At 35.1% G+C, this 21,071-nt stretch overlaps 1 protein-coding gene across 6 annotated transcripts in view; it reads right to left on the bottom strand.

Moving 5' to 3' along the window:
• The window catches only part of CARNMT1 (carnosine N-methyltransferase 1), a 127,441-nt gene that overhangs the window by 96,892 nt on the left and 9,478 nt on the right, over positions 1–21,071 (bottom strand). For 5 of the 6 annotated variants that reach the window (XR_011497379.1, XR_011497380.1, XR_006525917.2 and 2 more), the window contains exons 2-5: positions 19,748–19,943; positions 18,753–18,916; positions 3,167–3,307; positions 2,034–2,212 (exon numbers count right to left, since the gene is read on the bottom strand). Coding sequence is in view for 3 of the 6 variants with exons in the window: in XM_014866495.3 (XP_014721981.1) it covers positions 2,034–2,212; positions 3,167–3,307; positions 18,753–18,916; positions 19,748–19,943 (680 nt within the window). In the remaining 3 variants the exon portion in view is untranslated. Of the gene's footprint in view, positions 1–2,033; positions 2,213–3,166; positions 3,308–18,752; positions 18,917–19,747; positions 19,944–20,723; positions 20,839–21,071 lie in introns of all 6 variants that reach the window. The other variant, XM_044767564.2, reaches the window with a different exon arrangement.

The following is a 21,071-nucleotide window of genomic DNA, read 5'->3' as shown; positions in this document are numbered from 1 at the left end:
CATTTGTTACATTATTTTGCCTTTTCTTTTAATTAATTCTATAAATGTACCAGTTACCTCTTACAGAATATGAATATTTAACTGCAGGGATATAGAAGCTAAACTCTTCTAATCAACTACTATACTCAAGGTAGCCAAATAATCATTTATGAGATGCTTTGTAATTCATAAAAATTTTTATTAATAATTTGATAAAACAATCAATTTGGAAATCATTTTTATCACCTATATCACTACACATCTTTACTAAATGATATTTATAAGAGTTCTGTTTATAATCTATTCAACTTCTAGCCTTCATTTAAAATCAGTTAAGACGAAATACTAGTCATTTAAATTTTAAATTGTGATTTAAACCAGTATTAACTACCAATTCCAAAAGGTTTCAGAAAGACTGCATGTACTTATTGCCAACTGAGAAATGAATGGTATCAAAACACTTAAACATCCACCAGTACTTCAGAGAATCTCCCGTGCAAAGGCGGGATGGGGCAATCAGAAGCAGTGGGTGGGCACCCAGCAGACAGCACTGTTTGCCTCTCGGAGGCTGTGGGCTGGCACAGGGATAGAGACGGGACTGAACTGTACACGTGCTGGGACAATAATGCCACGTGATCCAGGCACAGATTACTTTCATCATCTCTTCTCTCAAACCCTGCTCCAGAAGACAATCAATTTCACTTGCTAAAGTGATGTTTTCCATTATTTCACTCTTATTTTGAGACCTTGCTCCCTAACTCATTCCCAAGACCTAACATCTTCCATCTCTCTCTTTCTACCTTCAGAGCACACGTTTTCCCAATGTCAGAGTTCCAGGAAAAATAAATAAGAACTTTACTATCTTGTTACTCCTCTGCTCCAACCCCTCCAATGGCTTTCCATCTCTCACAGAGTACAATTCAAAGTCCTCGCTATGGCCTACAAGTCTGCCTCACCAAACCCTCTCCAACCTCATCTCCCACCAGTGTGCCCACCACTCACTACACCCCAGCTAAACTGACCCCCTTGCTCTTCCTAGAGCAGAACAAGTGCCCTCCCCACCCTCCAAACCTCCTTCCCTCACCATTCCCTCTATCTGCAACATTCTACCCCCCATAGCTGAATGGCTTGCTTCTTCACTTTTTTGAGGTTCTCTATTCAACATGTTTTTTTAGGTTCTGCTCTTACAAAGGTCTTCCCCCTTCACTCTATATAAAACAGCAGCCCCTCCCCCTAGTCAATCATTATTCCCTCTACTCTGCCTTATTTTCCTTCCTCACAATATTAACATGTTATTGCCCTTATCTCCCTACGAGAATGTGAGTTTCCTGTGTACAGGGGCTTGGCTTTGCTCACAGCTCTCTTTCCAATGCCTAGAACACACCTGCTACTTAGCAGGTGCTGAACAAATATTTGTTGAAAGAATGATCTTGGTGACCTCTCAGTATTCTATTTTTCTTCTTCTCCTGTTTCCCCATTACCATCTCCCTTTCTCTAATGCCTAGCTCAAATTTCTTGAACAGTTTGCCAGGCTGAAGTCTAAACTTCATAGCCTGATTATAAAGGTCGTCCACAATCTGGAACCAACCTACTTTTCTGACCACTATCTCCCATTAAACCCCCAGACAAACCTCCCTTTCCCTTCCAATCAGGCAGTTTCTCATTCCCGATTACCTTATCCATTCACGTCTTCTTACCTCTGCCTGCCTGGAGTGCCTCCTCTCTATCTTCAAGTTACAGCCTCTCCACAAAGAACTTCCTTCTCACACTAACCTACTTTCATCTTTATTACTTTATGCATTTGAACTTTGTTTATATGCTGTCTTATATTATGTTGTCCAACACATTCTAAATTTCTTAACTGTAGGATCTTAGACTTCTTTATATTTCCTATCATTGCCTTACATGACCTTGAAAATATTCTAAATTGTCAATAAAGTATACCTGATACTCTACCATCAAAATGATTGACCAAAATTTTGACTTAGTATAAAATTAGCTCGTTAAATTTAGAACAAAGGGCAAGACCTTTAAAACGCTTGCTTTGGACTTACTGCATTCTGAGTATATCTCCTGAAAATCTCCAGCTGTCATAGAAAAGTTAGAACCGGGAGGAAGACTGTGGGGGTCAACATCAGGGAAAAAGATGGGTCGAATCTGATCAGCTGACCTCCGGTTATTGCTAAACTGATGGATCCAGGGATAAAGCTTATATTTATTAATTTCAGAACATCTGCAAAATATGAGCATAAAATTCAGTGTTAACTAAACATTTTACCAAGAAAATCTACTTTAAACACTAAAATATAATCTGTTTGACTGAAAGTTTACTTATATAATTCATTAATACTTAAAAGTGTTACCACTACATTCCACTCAATTATCTGAAAATGCACATATACACGTAGATGAGTAATCAATCATGGATTAAAAGACAGAAAAAAATGTTTTAAACGAATTCAGAGATACAAATGTCTTGTTCTTTCTAATTTTTAAAAACGTATTTCCAAACTCCAAACTCAAGCGAAAAACGGTCCAACTACTTTTTCAAAAACTGGTATTGGTTTTTTTTGCTACCTATTTTAATTATTTTGTATAATCCTCTCCTTTTTACCTTCTCACCATCCCTTAACTCATACTGCCACCGAGACGACACATTATTTTAACAAGGCAGCTATTTATTTTTTCTCTAACACACCTCTTCTGGCTGTAAAAATAACTCTTTTCCACTACCTTCTAAAAGAGGCCACAGAAGTTCTGAGAGATCTTTCCAATTCAGTCATGTGAGCATAATTGGCCATTTTCTAGGAATTTGATTAAAAGAACTACGATTGCTACACTGAGCTCTTATTCCACTGAAGAAACAAGGGGGTGAAGAAGTTTAAGGAGCAATGAGAAAATACTTCCTGGATCATACTAAGTCCTGAAATTCAGGACAGAAATCATTTCAGCTTCATGGAATGCCCAACCACTTTCTAAAAAGTACGTTACCCATTCTGTTTCAACATTCTGTTAACTAGGCAACTGATTAAAGTGGAAATTTGTATTAGCAATCTGATTTAAGAAATATTTACGATATATATAATTAAACACTATTATTTATCTTCAAATTCAGAACTGTTCAAAAATAGGTAAGTCAATCTGATTCTAAGAAATTACTATTTCCAGCAAAAAGTAAATTAAATACCTGTTGAGTACAAAGTTGGAAGAAAAGAGCATAAAAAAACTCCATTCATTTCCTTGACAAGCATAACCTAGCATAGCTATTTCCCAGGCCAGTCTTCCTAGTCCAGCACCAGGTACCAGAATATTTACTTTAGAAGGATCCCTGAAATGAAATAAGGCAATTATGTCCAACCCCTCAAAGAAAAGAAAAAAAAGAAAAAAGACAAAATCCACATTAACAACTAAAAACTTAGATATTCAATAATAATAAGCTCACTCAAGATTCTGACTTCTTAAAACTGAGAAATACTTCTAAATATCAATGAAAAATAAAGATAGGAATTATCATATGTTCAGATATCAGAGGAAGGTTTTATCCCCAAAATATTATTTTTCAGAAAAAAGGGAGTTGCCTTATATCTGAAGACTTATAAAGACACTCATATTCCTAGCAGCTGTCACCTGAACAAGTGTCCTGGGAAGATAAACTATCTCAAAGGGATCCCAATACAAAGAGATTGAACAAAAATATTTTATCATGACACAGTAAAACAAATTTATTTCTAAATTCTATATCTAATACAATGGCTTCTGTAACTAAATACATTAAATATACGTAGATTTTAATGTGTCAGGTTTATCTTTAAAATCTTATATATTTCAAGTGGCAAAAGAATTTGGAGAGGGGATATTCTCATGGGGAAATAGGTAACTGCCTTCTAATTGAGCATACACAATGGCAAACACATCATACCAAACCAGAGGTTCATAACCAAACTGTTCTCCATTTATTTGCACCACACTACCATCACAAATTTCCTTTGCTGTAAGACCCATGGCCATTCCACTTTCAAACTGCTAAAAAGCCTTAGCAAAGTGAGGACCTTCCTAAGGAATTCTGGCAAATCAATATAACCCTAAGGAAACCAAAATGGTATTCTTATAGGAAACCAAGAAAATTGTATAATCAGCTGGCATCAAAGCAATTAAAAAGGAATTTCACTATTGTCTGTATTCCCCAAAATTTAGTTCATAAATCAAATCCCATATACAAGTCTTTTTTATGTTCACACTGTGTGGTCTTTAAGTTTGATGTGCTCCAAACAGCAACAGGGCATTTTACTGGTAGCCCATAGGACAACTTCTGCATTCCCACTTTGAAATGTAAAAGAAACAGAACTATGGGCTTTTGAAAATTTAGTCTACAAATAGAGTAACATGGGAATTTGCCCAGGGTCATTCAGGCTTAAATATCTATAAATGGAACACGTATTTGTATAAAAACCTTAATAAAGTCTGTTTAGTTTGCTTTATTGTTGAATTTTATATATATAGTAAGGCAGAAACCTAATTTGTTGAAAATGATTATTGACAAGTAGACACTGATTAGTAAGATATCCTTTAACAACTGATGTGGGCAAACCAATGCCAAGGTGACATATAATAAAAACAAAACATAGAGTGCTTTCTTCTCATTCCAGATTATATACAATGTTTGTATGTGTGAATAGCTTAATTTTTAATGAAGAGAACGGGTATATCCTCTCATTTTGTTCAGTCCTACCTACATTGGTTATCTAACAATATACACGTTTTTAATATAAGAATTTGAAAAACTCCTAGTTGTAGGACTCTAGCAACCTCTTCTGTAAAGGACCTGCCACTATGGCACCCCACCCAGGCCTCTGTCTTTTTCCACTCCCTAGCAGACCCACCAAAACCCTTACTCTCCTGAATTACCTCTTTTCTTTTCTCAGTTCCCATTTGCCCAATTAAAGCATGCCTTTCCCAAGCAGATGTTATCAGCATAGATTAAAAAGAAAAAATCAAAGTAATACAACAGAAAGCAAAATGATTTGGAAGTAAATTCACAGAGTATTTAATCTTTATAAAAGTAATCATTAACTAACAATTTCTGAATGGCTGATGATCCAAGTAAAAAATTATCACGCAGAAATTAAAAATCATGCTAACCTTACGGGAAAGTGGTGTTAATAATGGTAACTTTTGGTAACATATGGAAAGTTAACTTTATGACTTTTATTATCAAATTCTCCCTAACTAATCACACCCATGAACTGTCTTCCCCTACCTTGTGGCATAAAGTTTCTGAACAAAACTACTATTAAAAGGCTGTCATCAAGCCATGGAATGCAGATTATACCAAGGCCCCACCTTAAGAGTTAGTAGAGATTACTATAGATGTACAAATTATTTGTATGACAAAAAGGGGCATTTTAGTGGGCATATAAAAGGAGACATGGTAAAACAAACTCTCTAGAATTGAAAAAATATCAAGAACCAAGCAATGAATCGGTGAAATGGAGAGAATTTTCCCCTAAATCTTTGTTCTTATGCAGATCTTTTTTCATTGGTCTTTATACAAAGGATATTATCAGCATAATAGAAAGTCTCTCTAATTATAATGTGTACGAAACTAAGGCACTCCAAAAGGCTGTTTCTGCTATGAATTCATATAAAGTCTAGGGCATTTCTATGGAGGTATTTCTGTGGAGAATAAGAGAAATATAAATCTAAGTATAGATCTTTATGGTGAGCTGACTTTACACCTGGCTAAATCTTAGAAAATCAGGAATAGAGGCATATAATATGTGGCTCAGTAATCAAATTGCCTGCTCATTCTTAACAAAACAGTAGGCAAACAAGTTTACCTAGTTATTAAGGTCCAACTATGGAGAAGCAGTCTATTTACTAAAAATGTGACAGTACCTGATAACAGCAGGAAAAATTTCAAAGGTTTATTTCAGACAAGCAAGAATGGAGAAGGAGGGGAACATTTCCAAGGACAGAAGAGACTGCCTGTGTGTCCGAAGAGTCTGTGGATCACGTCTGCACCACACTTTGTGCTCCAACTATTTTACCAGCAGTGAACGTTGTGCCCGAGGGAGGTTTCCTTTACTCTACACAGAACGATCTCTGCACCACAGTTGCAGATTAGCAAACTCCACCACAAAAAATTCTTTCTCTTGTTGTGTCAACATGACGACACTTAGCTGATCCTGGGTGGTAGCAGTATGCACAACTTTAAAGCACCAAAAATGTTTGCTTCTGTTTGAATCACAGCAATTCACTGTCCAAAACAGTAAAAGCCACTAACCACTTGTGGCTACTGAACCCTTAAAATGTGGGTAGTTCTAATTGAGATGTGTTGCCAGTGTAAAAGAAATGCCAGATTTTGAGACTTAAAATAAAAAAGGAATGCAAAACATCTCATTAATAATCTCGTATACTGATTATACATTTAAATAATATTTTAGATATACTGAGTTATTATAGTTATCATTAATTTCACTTGTTTCTATTTACCTTCTTATGTGGCTACTAGAAAATTTAAAATAATATGTGTGGCTTCCACTGTATTTCTATTGAATAGTGCTGGTTCATACAGAGAAAGTGTAAAAACACTATGTTAAGCGAAAAATAATTGTGAAAGGATACCACAAACCATATGTGAATTTTAAAAACATACAGAAGAATACAATGTATTGTTTAGAGGTATATAAACATGCAGTTAATGTGGAAGGGTAAGATAAGAATAATAAACAAATTCATGTCAGTTGCTATCTCTGGAAGGAAAGAGAAGAATGTACTCTGTGTGGTTTGCAGGGCAGATTAAATTGCATCTGTGGTGTTTCTTTTAAAAAAATACCAAAAAAACTGAAGTAAATATGACAAAATGACAAGGTTTAATAATAGAGGTATTTGTTGAAATATTTTTTATTCAAAGTAGAAAATGGGCTAAAAATCAGGTTAGTGTCTAGCTCCTTGGTCCCAACTTCCTTCTTCAGCCACTCCCAACAAAGAATGCACATATCATCAGTCAGACAACTCACCAATTCTAGAAAACATTTGCTCATTTTAATCTGTAGAGCTCCTACACACCCACAGAAACTCAGTTTAAATTATCATCTTATCTATGAAGTCTTTCCCAACTATCCCAGGCAAGGCTGGAACTCACTTCTTGATGCTTTTAGTACTTCATTCATACCTCTGTTATAGTTTATATACCTAGTTCACTTCTTTCATTTAATACAGAGGTCAGCAACTATGACCCACAGGCCAGTCACCTGTTTTTGTAAAAAAGGTTTTATTGGAACACAGTCATGCCCATTCATTTCTGTATGTCTATGGCTGCATTCCCATGACAACAGAGCTGAGTAGTCCCCAGAGACCACACTGCCTGCAAAGCCTAAAATATTTACTAGCAGGCCCTTTAAGAAAAAGCTTGCCAGCCCCGATCCAATGTATCTTGAGTCTCCTTCCCTATCAGTACAGAGAGCTTCCCTAATCTCTTTCATGACTAAGTATTCCATTCCATGACTGTACCAGAAAGTATCAAAATGCTCTAATTAAGGACACTTAGATTGTTTCCAATCTTTTATTACTATAGTGTTAAAACTAACCTCCTTGGCATAAATAATTTTCCACATGCAGGAGTATATCTGTAGAAAACTTCCTCAAAATTGAATTGCAATTCAAAAGACATGTATTTAAATTTTAAGTATTAGCAAGTTGCCCTCCCTAAGATTTTATTAATTTATTCTTCCTTCATCAACATGTGTGTTTCCTCACACCTTTAGTAATAGCAATGTAACTTTTTAATCTTTGCAATATAATACGTGAAAACGGCATGTTAGCATGGTTTTCATATTTGCATTTCTTTATGAGACTGAGCATCTTTTCTACTAGGTTATTAGTCTTGAATTGTTTTTCCACCGAGTTATTACTCTAGATTTGTAAGCACTTGAAATCTGAAACTAAAGGAGCTTAAGATCTTGATTTGAAAGAAATCTGAAATATATATTTGTCTTTGGTCTAAGGGGCCTTTCAGGATGAGGGAGAAATCTATTTTCAGTCTCTAAACTACTCTTGCATTATTTGGCAGTCTACATTTCCTCCATTTTCTTTTTTAAAAAGGTTTCTTTTGGGGCCGGCCCCATGGCTGTGTGGTTAAGTTTGTGCGCTCCACTTTGGCGGCCCAGGGTTTCACCGGTTCGGATCCTGGGCGTGGATCTAGCACTGCTCATCAAGTCATGCTGAGGCGGCGTCCCACACAGCACAACCAGAGGCACTCACAACTAGAATATACAACTATGTACCGGGGGGCTTTGGGGAGAAAAGAAGAAGGAAGAATAAAAAGAAGATTGGCAATAGATGTTAGCTCATGTGCCAATCATTAAAAGAAAAATAAAGGTTTCTTTTAAGAGCTAAAAGAATCCTTTTATGAATTATAATGTACATTATTTATTTTAATCTGAGTGGAAAAATACTTCTTTAAAACTCAGCATATTTTTTCCTAATGCCCAACTATAAAAGAAAAAATATATTCAGCTAGTCAACAGTCTACCAGTATCTTCTTGGAGTGTTAGACATATACTGAAGTGCAAAGACATAATAGATTTTCACCTACAAACAAAATATCACTTCAAATTCTTCTAAAACAGAATGGGTTAACAAAAATTAAGATCTAAGAAAATACATCCAGCAGTTTTCAGGATTCATAAGAGAATATGATTCTACATGGTTGTGATTTCTCATTTCAGATAGGACTCAAATTTAAGAATCTCTTTCCTTAGCAACTATAAACTTTTTTGGACGGAATTCTTAAATTTAAATGATTAGACAGTCACTTGAAAAATTAAAAATCTCAATACAACACTAGTCAGACCATCAACTGAAGTTATTTTACTTGCGTTTATATTTGAGAAAAAGGTTTAAATCCTGAACTCATATGTAAAATCAAGAAAAATTATATTGCTAATTGCAATTAGCAACTGCTTACTAGAGTAGAGTCCAAATCTATTTAAAACCCAGACAAAACAGAGACTAATAACTACTGAAGTGTTTGGCATTCAGCACAATTAAAACAGCACTTCCTTAATTAACAAATAGACCCTGATGCAGACGTCAATCATTGGCTTCAAAGCTGCTTGTGCTTGCAAATTCCATCATTTAAAAATTCTAAACAGGGACAAACTGGACAAATTGGTAAGACAAATGTACTTTCATAGGAAACAATATTGTAAGGATCACAAATATAGTTAATTCTATGCATATTTAAGTATATTATCTTTTACAGACAGCTCAGTTAGCAAAAAGACCTTTACTGAAACTTCAAAAAGAAAAGAACACAATCAAAAGGCTAGCTGAGATAAATTTGAGTTAAATCCAGCCTGAGTATAAAGACATCAAATTCCCATGCGTGTGCTCTGCAAACAGATTCTAGAAATTTCTTTGAGACCCAGACTTGACCAGGATTTATCTAGAATCAACCTGGATGCTGAAGGGCTATAACTAATGTTCCTTTTCCAGGACTTGAAGCTTACTTTTTATGGCAAAGTTTAATATGGATATGGACTTTATTGTGTTTCATTAGTTTTATTTTTTAAGGTTTTTTGATAGCTCATCTTACTTACTATAAGGAATCTAATCTAAATTAAACAAGCAAAACAAATGACATAGGAAGGAAGAGGTAATTTTCTCATTGGGTCGAAGAATGGCAACAAAGAGTTTGATAGATACTTTGGCACACTTTAAAATTTATATATCCTTGTCCACTTTTATAACATGTATTACTTTCAGGGAAAGAAAGTGGGTGGCTGGGTAACAGTTATGGGAAGGAGACTTTATATCCTTTGAAAACTTTTAAGTTTTGAACCCTGTGAAATGTTTTACTTATTTAGAAAAATTTTTTTAAATTATTCTTTTTTAAATAAGCTATTAAAACCATTCAGAGTTAGTTCATTCTTTTCTCACCAGTCCACACTCTATCTGTCAATTACTAATAATAATAGCAGATGAATAACAGAAAAATAATACTCTATACTAGCTCACTAAGCACCTCTAACAATGACAAGCATGCCCTTTAGTACAGCTGACGCTATGCTGATTGGATACCATGGTAATACACACAATTCAACGATAACTGAGTATAATAACACCATGTTTAAAGTGCTAGAAATGATACTGACATAAGCATTTGACATTCAGCGTTCCAAATATACCCAAACTTGGGTACATTCCAACTGTAAAGAGTCTTACCTCACAACTTACTTTTCAGAAACAATGATATTTTGAATTTTGAGAAATACCTGGACTTAATGTTTATAGAAGTTATTAAACTATTATCTATTATTTTATAGAGGAGAATGCTAAATATATACACTGAAAGAGTACCAACTGAAACTTTAAGAATATCCTTTTTGAAGCAATGTTTATAAAAATTCATAAAAGAAACATTTGTAAAAACTATGAAAAATAAGAAAATGTAAGAGATTAGATCATAATTCTAATCATTGTAGAATATTTAATGTAGGACCACTGATAAAAATTAACAAACTGTAGCATTTACTAAAGTAAACAAAGGTAGCCTGTAAGAACTAAGTAATTTTTATTTATTCCAACTTAAGCCACAAGTCTTCAAAACAAGTCTTACTGAGGAAGACTTCATATCTTACAAAGAAAAATTAAACTATATCTCAATGTTGCCACCTCAATCCACGGGAAAGAGGCAAAGATCCCTCCCAACGAAGAAAAGTACTGCACCAGATGATTCACAGGTGAATTCTACTAAATATTTAATGAGGAATGAACATCAATTCTTCTCTCTCTCCCAAAAAGTTGAAGAGGATGGAACACATCCTAACTCATTGTATGAGGCCAGCAAAATTAGATAAAGACATCACAAGAAAAGAAAATTCACAAGAATTTTCAGAAATGAAAAAGAAATCAATATCCCCTATAAATACAGATGTAAAACCTCCAGAAAACAGTAACAAATCAAACCCAATAGCATATTAAAAGGATTATTCACCATGACCAAGTGGGATTTGTATCAGGAACGCAAGGGTGATTCAACATTAAAAAATCAATCAACATAATATATCATATTAACAGAACAAAGGAAAAAACCACAATTGTTTCATTTAACTCAGAAAAAGCATTTGACAAAATGCAACAGCCTTTCATGATAAACTCTGAGGACACTAGGCAAAGAGAAAAAAATCTTCAATATGATAAAGGATATTTATGAAAAATCCCCAGCTAATATCATACTCAGTGGTGAAAGACTGAAAGCTTTCCCTCTAAGACCAGGAACATGATAAGGATGCCCCCTTCACCACCACTATTCAACACTGTGCTGGAAGTTCTAGCTAGAGCTATTCAAATGGGAAAGGAAGAGGTGAAAACTATCTCTATTCGCAAATGGCATGATTCTCTATGTAGAAATTCCCAAAGAAACCACAAGAAAGCTACTAGAGCCAATAAACAAATTCAGCAAAGATGTAGGATACAAGATCAACACATAAAAATCAGTTGTGTTTCTATACATCAGCAAGAAACAGTCCAAGAAGGAAATTAAGAAAGCTATTCCATTTGCAATATCATCTAGAAGAATTAAACATTTAGGAATAAATCTAACCAAGGCAGTAAAAGACTTGCACACTGAAAACTACAAAAGATTGCTGAAAGAAATTAAAGATCTAAATATATGGAAAGACATCCTGTATTCATGGATAGGGAGACTGAATATTGTTAAGATGTCAATACTATCCAAACTAATCTATATATTCAACAAAATCCCTAACAAAATTCCAACACTCTTTTTCACAGAAATGGAAAAGCCAATTCTGAAATTCATATGGAATTGCAAAGGACCCCAAATAGCAAAATAATCTTGAAAAAGAATAAATTGAAGGACTTACACTTTCTGACTTCAAAAACTTACAAAGCTACAGAAATTAAAACAGTATGGTACTGCTCTAAGGGCAGGAATACAGACCAATGGAAAATAATACAGAGCCCAGAAATACACCCTCACATATGTGGTCAGCTGATTTTCAAAAACAGTGCCAAGACATTCAACGGGGAAAGGACAGTGTTTTTAACAAATGGTGCCAGGAAAACTGGTATCCACATGTAAAAGAATGAAGTCAGACCCTTACTTTACACAAAAATTAACTCAAAATAGATCAAAGACCTAAACTTAAGAACTAAAACCATAAAACTCTTAGGAAAAAATATTGGGGAAAATCTTCATGACATTGGATTTAGCAATGATTTCATGGATATGTCATGAAAAGCACAGGCAACAAAAGAAAAAACAGATAAACTGAAGTCACCAAAAGTATAAAATTTTGTACCTCAAAGGACATTATCAAGAAAGTGAAGAGACAACGTACAGAATGGGAGAAAATATTTACCAATTATCTGACAGAGGATTAATACATGTAAAAAAAAGAGGCAAAGATCATACAATCTAATCTTCAGAGTGATAACATGGCTGGAATAATGACTGATTCAATTGTGCTTCCAATGTTATTTACTCAGCTATTTCTGGGTCTCACACCCAGAACACTATAAATCTGATTCAAGAAATATTTATAGAATTGAAAATCAGGAAAGTGTCATAACTGTCATCAACAATGGAATAAAATTAATGAACTTCTGTGAGTGATACAGGAATCACAAGTATATAATGAACCTATTATCCCTTCAATTGTATATTCAGAAGGTAATGATAGCACAGCCTGTCAAAAAATTATTGGCCATATGCAGAAATATGGTGGGTGAGTTTCATGATACTTTTCAGCTAAAGACAATCTACATGGCAGACATACATATAGGTATTCAAACATTTAACATGGAATAGCAGCCATTACATGTTAAAGGCTGACGAAACAACAAAAGAGCCTCAACCCTATCCATTGCAGATGACAATACCAATATATCAATGGTTTCTTGTGGACACAGTAGTTCACTTACTGCTGAAGAAGTAACTATATTTTCATGCCTTGAGAGTCTGAGCATATCTTAATACTGCAAAGATCTTCCTATTAATCTACTGGAGGAAAGATGCTGAAATCAATGTGCACAAAGTAAGAGGTGAGATGCACATGAAAACTTAGAAGCTATTTCAAGTTCTAGAAAGTGACAATATTGCCACATTGCCACACTTCTAGATGCAAGGTTTACAGACAAATTTATCTTAAGTGATTGTTTGAAGCAGCTAATACATGTAAGAATATTAGAAATTAAAAACACTTAAGAGATTCGCTCAGCCCCCCAACACTAGCAGCCTGCCAGAAGGAGGGGAACGCCTTTTTCCTCGTTGTCAGTATTATTTACTTCAGTTTCTACTGTTCTTCTACAGACAATGTCTGGCACTCAATCAAAAAATTACAAAACATGCAAAGAAGCAAGAAAATGTAACCCATTGTTATGAGAGGAAGCCATCAACAGAGCTGACCCACAACTGGCACATATGTTGGAATTTAGACATGGATTTTAAAAATAACTATAAAAAATATGTTAAAACATCAAGTGGAAAAGGTAGAGTACACGTAGAAACAGGTAATTTCAGCGAGATTTCTGAGAGAGAACACACACACACGGAAATATATGTATATATGGATGTGCTAGAAATTTTTTTAAAAATACAGTATCACAGATAAGGAAGGAAGTCTTTCAATGGGCTTATCAACAGACTGGCATAATAAAGAATCAGTAAGGTTCAAGTAACGTCAATAGACATTAACTAAACTAAAATATAAAAAGAGTTAGGGAGGAGGCGGAGGAGTGTGGAAAAAGAGCCAGCTGAAACCTGAGAGACAACATCAAACAGTTTACTATTTATTAACTGGAGTCCCGGAAGAGAATGAAGCAGAGAAAAGGGCAGGAGAAATATGCGAAGAGATAAAAGCAAAGAATTTTTGATTTGGTGATAAATATCTACTACTCAAACCCCAAAAAGCAAAGTAAACCCCAAGGACAAACACAAAGAAAACCACATCTAGGCATCTCATAGTCAAACTGCTGACAGACAAAGATGGGGAATGGGGTGAAGAGAACAGGGAATTACTGCTTAATGGGTACAGGGTTTATTCTGGGTTAATGAAAATGTTCTACAATTATATAGAGGTGATGGATGCACAATATTGTGAATGTACTTAACGCCACTGAACTGTTTACTTTAAAATGGGTTCTTTTGTTATGTGCATATCACCTCAATTTTTACAAATGAGAGGAAAAAAAGACATGAATACATAATTCTCAAAAGATATAAAATGGCCCTTAAACATACGAAGATGTTCAACTTCACTGATAAGAGAAATGTAAATTAAAACCATGTCAAGAAACAATTCCCTACCCATTAGATTGGCAAAATTTCAAAAGCTTGATAACACAATATGCTTGGCACGGCTGTGAGTAAACAGGCACTTTCATACATTGCTCATAGGAAGGCAAAACAGTACAACCCTTATAGGAGTATGTGGCAACAACTGTGGCAGACAGACTCTAAAGTGGCCCCCAGCTCCTGGTGTCCAGGTCTTTTTATAATCCCCTCCCTTTGAGTGTATGCAGGACCTATGACCCGCTTCTAACCAACAGGTGTCACTCCTGGGATTATGCTGTATTATAAAAGACTCCATTTATAGCCTGCTTGCTGGCTTGATGAAGTAAGTGGCCATTTGTGAAAGCCCACAAGACTGCCTCTAGGAACTGAGGCAGTCTTCCAGCCCAGTTAACACGAAGGCAGGGGCTACAACTACAGTGATACGAATACTGCCAACAACACGAGAGAGCTTTGAAGTAGAAATTTCCACACTCAAACCTCTAGATGAGAACACAGCCCAGCAGACCTCTTGACTGCAGCCTTGCAAGACCCTACAAAGAGAACTCAGTGAAGCAAGCCATGCCCAGACCTCTGACCCACAGAAACTGTGAAATAGTAAATGTGTGCTATGCTAAGCAGTTAAATTTGTGGTAATTTGTTGCACAGCAATAGATAATACATTACCCAAGCTACATACACATTTACCTTTCAGATGTAGCAATCCCACATCTAAGAACTTACACTAAAGATACACCTCCAACAATACAAAAATATACATGCATAACAGTATTAACTACAGCATTATTTATAATTGCAAGATATTGCCAACTACTTAAATAACCAAATATAGGAGATTGGTTAAGTATTCCGAAGCTATTAAAAAAAAAAAAAGGACCACGGAAGATCTCCATGGACTAACATGTAGCTATTTCTAGGATGTATCACTAAGTGAAAAAAGCAAAGTGCAAAATAAAATATACAGCATGCTACATTTTGTGTATAAAAATAAAGAGATACTTAAGAAAGAACACATTTGTTTACTTTTATAAAAACAAAAACAAGGAGGATAAATGAGAAATCAATGACATTGATTACCAACATGGGGTGTGGGATTGGGGGTGGGGGGGGTGAAATAGGGCATAGAAGGAATAGGGGAGGGAACGACACTTTTTCTGAATATCACTTTTTTGGTCTAGTTTTGTATAGCTGATAGTCCACGAATCAAAAAATAAAAATAAATCAACAAGGATGGGGTGGGGACACAAAACCCTAAAACTGAGAGCCAACAGAAACAAATAAGCTATTTATTTTATTTGAATTTCAAATAAAAAACATAACCAGACTGAGAGTAAGGTGGTTGAAGGGGAGCTAATCTGAGAGTATTGTGAAGAATATTTTCATTAAATACCCTCAGTTTATGGGGAAAAATAATTGCTAGCAAATGCAGAACTCCTTCTGGTAGTTGTTTTTCATAGTGGTATGGAGGTTCTCAAACAATTTTGTTTGTATTGTAGAAGTGAGCGAATGAGCAAATGTACTGACATTGTCAGAAGCCAGGGTTCTCACTGTGGAAAAAGGCACACACATGCAGAGAATGGGGAAAACCAAGGAGGAGCCCAATGGGGTTGGACCGGAATTGGAGGTACGAGTACGAACTCATTTCTTTTCTTTTTTTTTAAAGATTGGCACCTGAGCTAACAACTGTTGCCAATCTTTTTTTTTTTCTTTCTGCTTTTTCTCCCCAAATCCCCCAGTACATAGTTGTATATTTTAGTTGTGGGTCCTTCTAGCTGTGGCACATGGGACGCCACCTCAGCGTGGCCTGATGAGTGGTGCCATGTCCACGCCCAGGATCTGAACAAGCAAAACCCTGGGCCGCCATAGCGGAGCTCTCGAACTTAACCACTCGGCCACGGGGCCAGCCCCTGAACTCGTAATTTCTAATGTGTGTGTGCACCTGCATCTGTTCTGTCCATTAAAAGGCCCAGAAGCAATGATGTCTTAGTAACAGTGAACATGCCTAGTGCCAGATCTTTGTTTCTACATATGATTTCACATTAAAAGAACCAGGTCCTTGGAAAAATACCCAGTTCCAGGACTGAACTGGGGAAGATACAAGATGGGACAGAAATATCTTATTGTGCTAGAAAGTAAGAAAGTGCTCAAAAAAATGATTGGGACATACCATGCCAAAAGGACATAGGAGCCAAATGAAAGAACTCCTGCTGGCCAAATCTGAGGCAATTTGAATAACAAAATAAAAAACAACAGTAAAGGATTATAACCTATTAAATAAAATAGGGACCACGAGTCCTTCCTGATAATAGATATACAAATACAGTAGAATGCGGACTGATAATTGTAGAGTCAGAAAATCACCATTCCACAACCATCACAGCACAGGTTAGATCATGCAAGAATCATCAATGGATGATAATTCTAGGAAGGAGAAAGTCTGAGGAGTAGGATATTAATTGCATGGTCTCAATGTAAGAATCATCAATGGATGATAATTCTAGGAGGGAGAAAGTCTGAGGAGGAGGATATTAACTGCATGGTCTCAATGTAAGAATCATCAATGGATGATAATTCTAGGAAGGAGAAAGTCTGAGGAGGAGGATATTAATTGCATGGTCTCAAAGAGTCTTCCCAGAAACCGTTTATTAGTTGAAAGAAGAGAAACAGTAACTAAACAATGGGAAAACCAAATAACATCTTGATTTGGTGATCAAAACTAAAATCATCAATGATGGGCTATCAGACATTGTATGTCTCTGAATGTAACATCCTGAAAAGGACACAACATCAATAATGTATTATTTTGAAAGGTGACATATAATCTTGTTCTAATCATGAAGAAACACTAGACAGTGTCAAATTGAGGAATATTCTACAAAATAACTTCCTTAAATTCTTCAAAAACATCAATGTCATGAAAGTCAAAAAATGCCAAAGAACTGTTCCAGATTAAAGACTAAGACATTACAATTAAATGTAATACAATATCCTGGATTGAATTCTAGACTGGACAGAAAAATAAGTGTTATAAAAAACAATATCTAGATAATTTATGAAACTTGAAAATAGACTATAGATTAGAAAATAGAATTCAAAGTTAAATTTCCTCAATCTGGTACTGCACTGTTTTTATGTAAGAGGATATCATTGTTCTTAAGAAATAAGTATTAAGCAGTAAAAAACATGATATATACAAACTGATCTCTTGAATGGTTTAAATAATTGTGTATATATGTGGTTTTAGACACACATGTAAAGTAGGGGGAGGAGGGAGGGAAGAAGGAAAAGGAACTAATAAAGCAAATGTAAAATATTAAGAATTGGTGAATTTAGCTAAGAGTATATGGGAACTCTGCACAATTCATACAACTTATCTGTAATTTTGAAGTTATTTCAAAATAAAAAGTTTTAAAGAGAGAGAGAGAAGAGACACACACACATATGTACTGAAATTTCTGAAAGGATATACCCAAACTTAAAGATGTCAATCAATGAGGAGGGGAAGGAGATGAGGGAAGGAGCCTCTCTACAAAGGTCGTTTAAATGACAGGCTGAATTCCACCCAGTGGTTCTCTTTAATATAAAGCCCCTAAGTCAGGGGTTCCTAACCTGGGATCCATGGACCCAAGGGGTCTAAGGACAGAATTCACTGATCTATGAAGAGGATAGGGAAAAAGTTACATTTTAATTTCATTAACCTTTAACTGATAACTTATGAATGCAGGCAGCAACAACAGTAGTCTTAGTAGTACCTGGGACTTTATCACCAATAGAATTCACATTTATTTTCATTTCACATTAGTTGCTGAGATTCTCAAAATAACACATATACTGTTCAGTATTTTCAAAATACAGTAATACTTGCTGCTAGGTTTTATTTAATCTGAAACGTGATAAAAAGCAGGTTATATCACAAATTTGCTTTTTAAGTATTTTGATAACTATTTCAAAATAACTAGTTTCTTTGTAATCCTCTATATTTTACTTTATTCATCTATAAATGGTATTCTGAAAAGCAGACCATGGGCTTCAGACTACTCATGGTTTTCAGGGCATAAAAAAGTTAAGAGTCTCTGCTCTAAGCTATAGATCCCTCATTTGCTTACAAGTATGTCATAATGAGGAAAATTAAAACAGTTCACAGCTTCTTGCTCTGCCATAGAGCAAATTATAAAAAGATAAACATCACTGATAATGAACATTCAATCTAACCTCATTATTTAATTTCTGGATAGAGTAATTTCCCATCAGGGCTAGAGCAAAAATTACTCAAAACATTAACTGTCACTTCAAACAAAGCATCCAAGAACAAATATAGCACCACACACCCACACATGAAAAAACACAGGCACACCGCAACTATAAAAATGAATCAAGACTGCGAAATGTCTTCCAGAGAAATTCGGTGCTTATATATCTTAAAGAAATTGGTTAAAAATAAGGCACTATTTACCATCTCTCTTTTGGAAAGTTTTTTAAAATTTCTTTAATGATTGGCTGGTAGCAGGCATCCCTTTCTGCTTTCCCAGTTTCACTCCAGTCTCTCACAAACTGTTTCAATGTGGATTTTAACTTATCCATGTCAAATGTAGATGCTGGCATAATCTTTCCATTCCCCTGTTTAAAAAACAGAAATCAATTAGCTTCTAGAAAGCAATCAACCTTGAATATGGTTAAATAGACATGCTCCTAAGGGCCTATACACAAAGTTTAGTGGATAAATCTCTAGCCTCTCAACTCAACTGGGGTTCAAGTGCAGCTTGAGATCCTAAATGAAAAGACTTTGGTGGTCTCACTTGCACCCTCAATAGCTCGTGGTCCTTTAACCATGAACCACCATATAATAAAGCAGTCTTTACTCAGGAGAGGACCAGGACTGAGCTCTGTGGAGACCGAACATTCTAAGAGAGGGAAGAAAGTCCCTCCAGGTCAGAGATGAGGCAGCATGGAAAAGCTCACACTGGAGTGGCCCAACTATATCTGTCCTGTGGATACAAAAAGAGGACTTCAGTTTCTATTACTGCCAGTCCCTTGAGATTAATAAGTGAATGTAATTTCTTAAAGTAAAAGATGAATATAAATAGATATAACATACTGAAAATAATAAGGTTAGTCAGGTAAATTAATTTTACATAGCTAGTAAAGTTCTTTACAGAATTGTAAGTCACTAACTCTCTATGCCAGAACAGCAGGAACACTGTATGAAAAGTGTATCAAAATGCCAACAATTACCTTAGTATTTTTAGGGGGGAAAAAAAAATCAGCGAACAAATTCAGTATCTGGAATACTGTCCTATTAAGCCTAATCAAATGACTGAACATATAAGAGAAAGCATCTCTGACTAGAGCAAATCACCCATGCAAAATTATAAAAATGAAATCCAGAAAGACCTCAAAACAAGAGGTTAAACCCTGAAATAAAAACAAATATAACAAACTTTCACATACATCTTCTCCATATTCTTTATTTTCAAACATATGTATGCAATCATTCACAATGGTCAGTAGTATTTCTTGATTGTGATCAATGCATTTCCGGATCTTGTCCAAGTGAAGAAGAAACTGAGGAAGTAGTTTCTGCTGATTAGCTGGAAGTGATCGAAATTGTCTCTCTGTCCGGTTCACTCGCTCATGCATACTGGTGCTAAAACATAAAAGGTGTTTTTTAAATTGGCAAAAGAATTCTCACCAGAGACCAATCTTATTTTAAGATTGTCTTTCTGTACAATTTTATAATGGATACTGTCTTGTCATTTACAATCTTTTGGTTTCTTAAAGGATATCAACTTAAAAAGTTTTTTATGTTTTCACCTTATTACAAATTCTCTAAGCAACAAACCAAAAGACAAATAGTTCATAACTAGTAAAACATCTGCACCAATTAGAAGAGGGAAAAAAGGAAACATAAAGAGGATTAATGTACAATAAGTTTATTTTTATGATTTCAATTTCCAAACAACATTTTCAGCAAAACCACCTCCATCAAGTAGCAGAATGCTGCTCTGAAATTACTTTAGAATATACACAAAAGGTGTCTTGAAATTAACTAAGAGCCAACCAAGACAAATTTTTAAAATACCATTAAAGAGCGTATGCACTACAAAAGTAGTAAACAAATGAAAAATTGAAATTCTCTCGTGTTTTACAAGGCAACATTCACAATCTGCATTCAAAAGTTTCTAGATAACTCTAAAGGTCACTTTGGGGACTACCCATTTATAAGATCTGAAAATAACATCATTTTTAACAGTTAAATATTACACTCAATGAAATGCCATTTTACATCAACAAGATGGGTAAAATTTCAAAACCTGTCCAAATGAAATACTGGTAAAAACGTGGGATAATTAGAATATTTATATACTGATTGATGGTGGCTGCATAAATCAGTAAATTAGCATTTTGGTAAATAATTTAGCATTACCTAGTAAAGCGTAATATGCACAACACCTATGACCCAGCAATTATTCTCCTGGACACATACGCATCAAATTCTTGCAAACTGGTACCATGAAGCATGAAAAATCTTCGCTGCAGCACTATTAGAAATAAACAAAAAATCTGAAAACAATCCAAAGGCCCATGGGCAGTAGACTGAGCGATGAAGTACAGCACAGTCATACAAAAATGCAGTTAAATCAATAAACTACAGCTACACACAACAATATGGACAAAACCCAGGAACATAAATATTTGCTGAAAAAGCAAGTTACAGAAAAGTACGTAATGTATGATTCCATTTTATGTAAAAATAAACAATATATTGTAGGGA

The sequence above is a fragment of the Equus asinus genome, chromosome 23, assembly GCF_041296235.1.
Source record: "Equus asinus isolate D_3611 breed Donkey chromosome 23, EquAss-T2T_v2, whole genome shotgun sequence".
NCBI lineage: Eukaryota > Metazoa > Chordata > Mammalia > Perissodactyla > Equidae > Equus > Equus asinus.
This window is presented reverse-complemented; position numbering and strand designations above follow the sequence as displayed.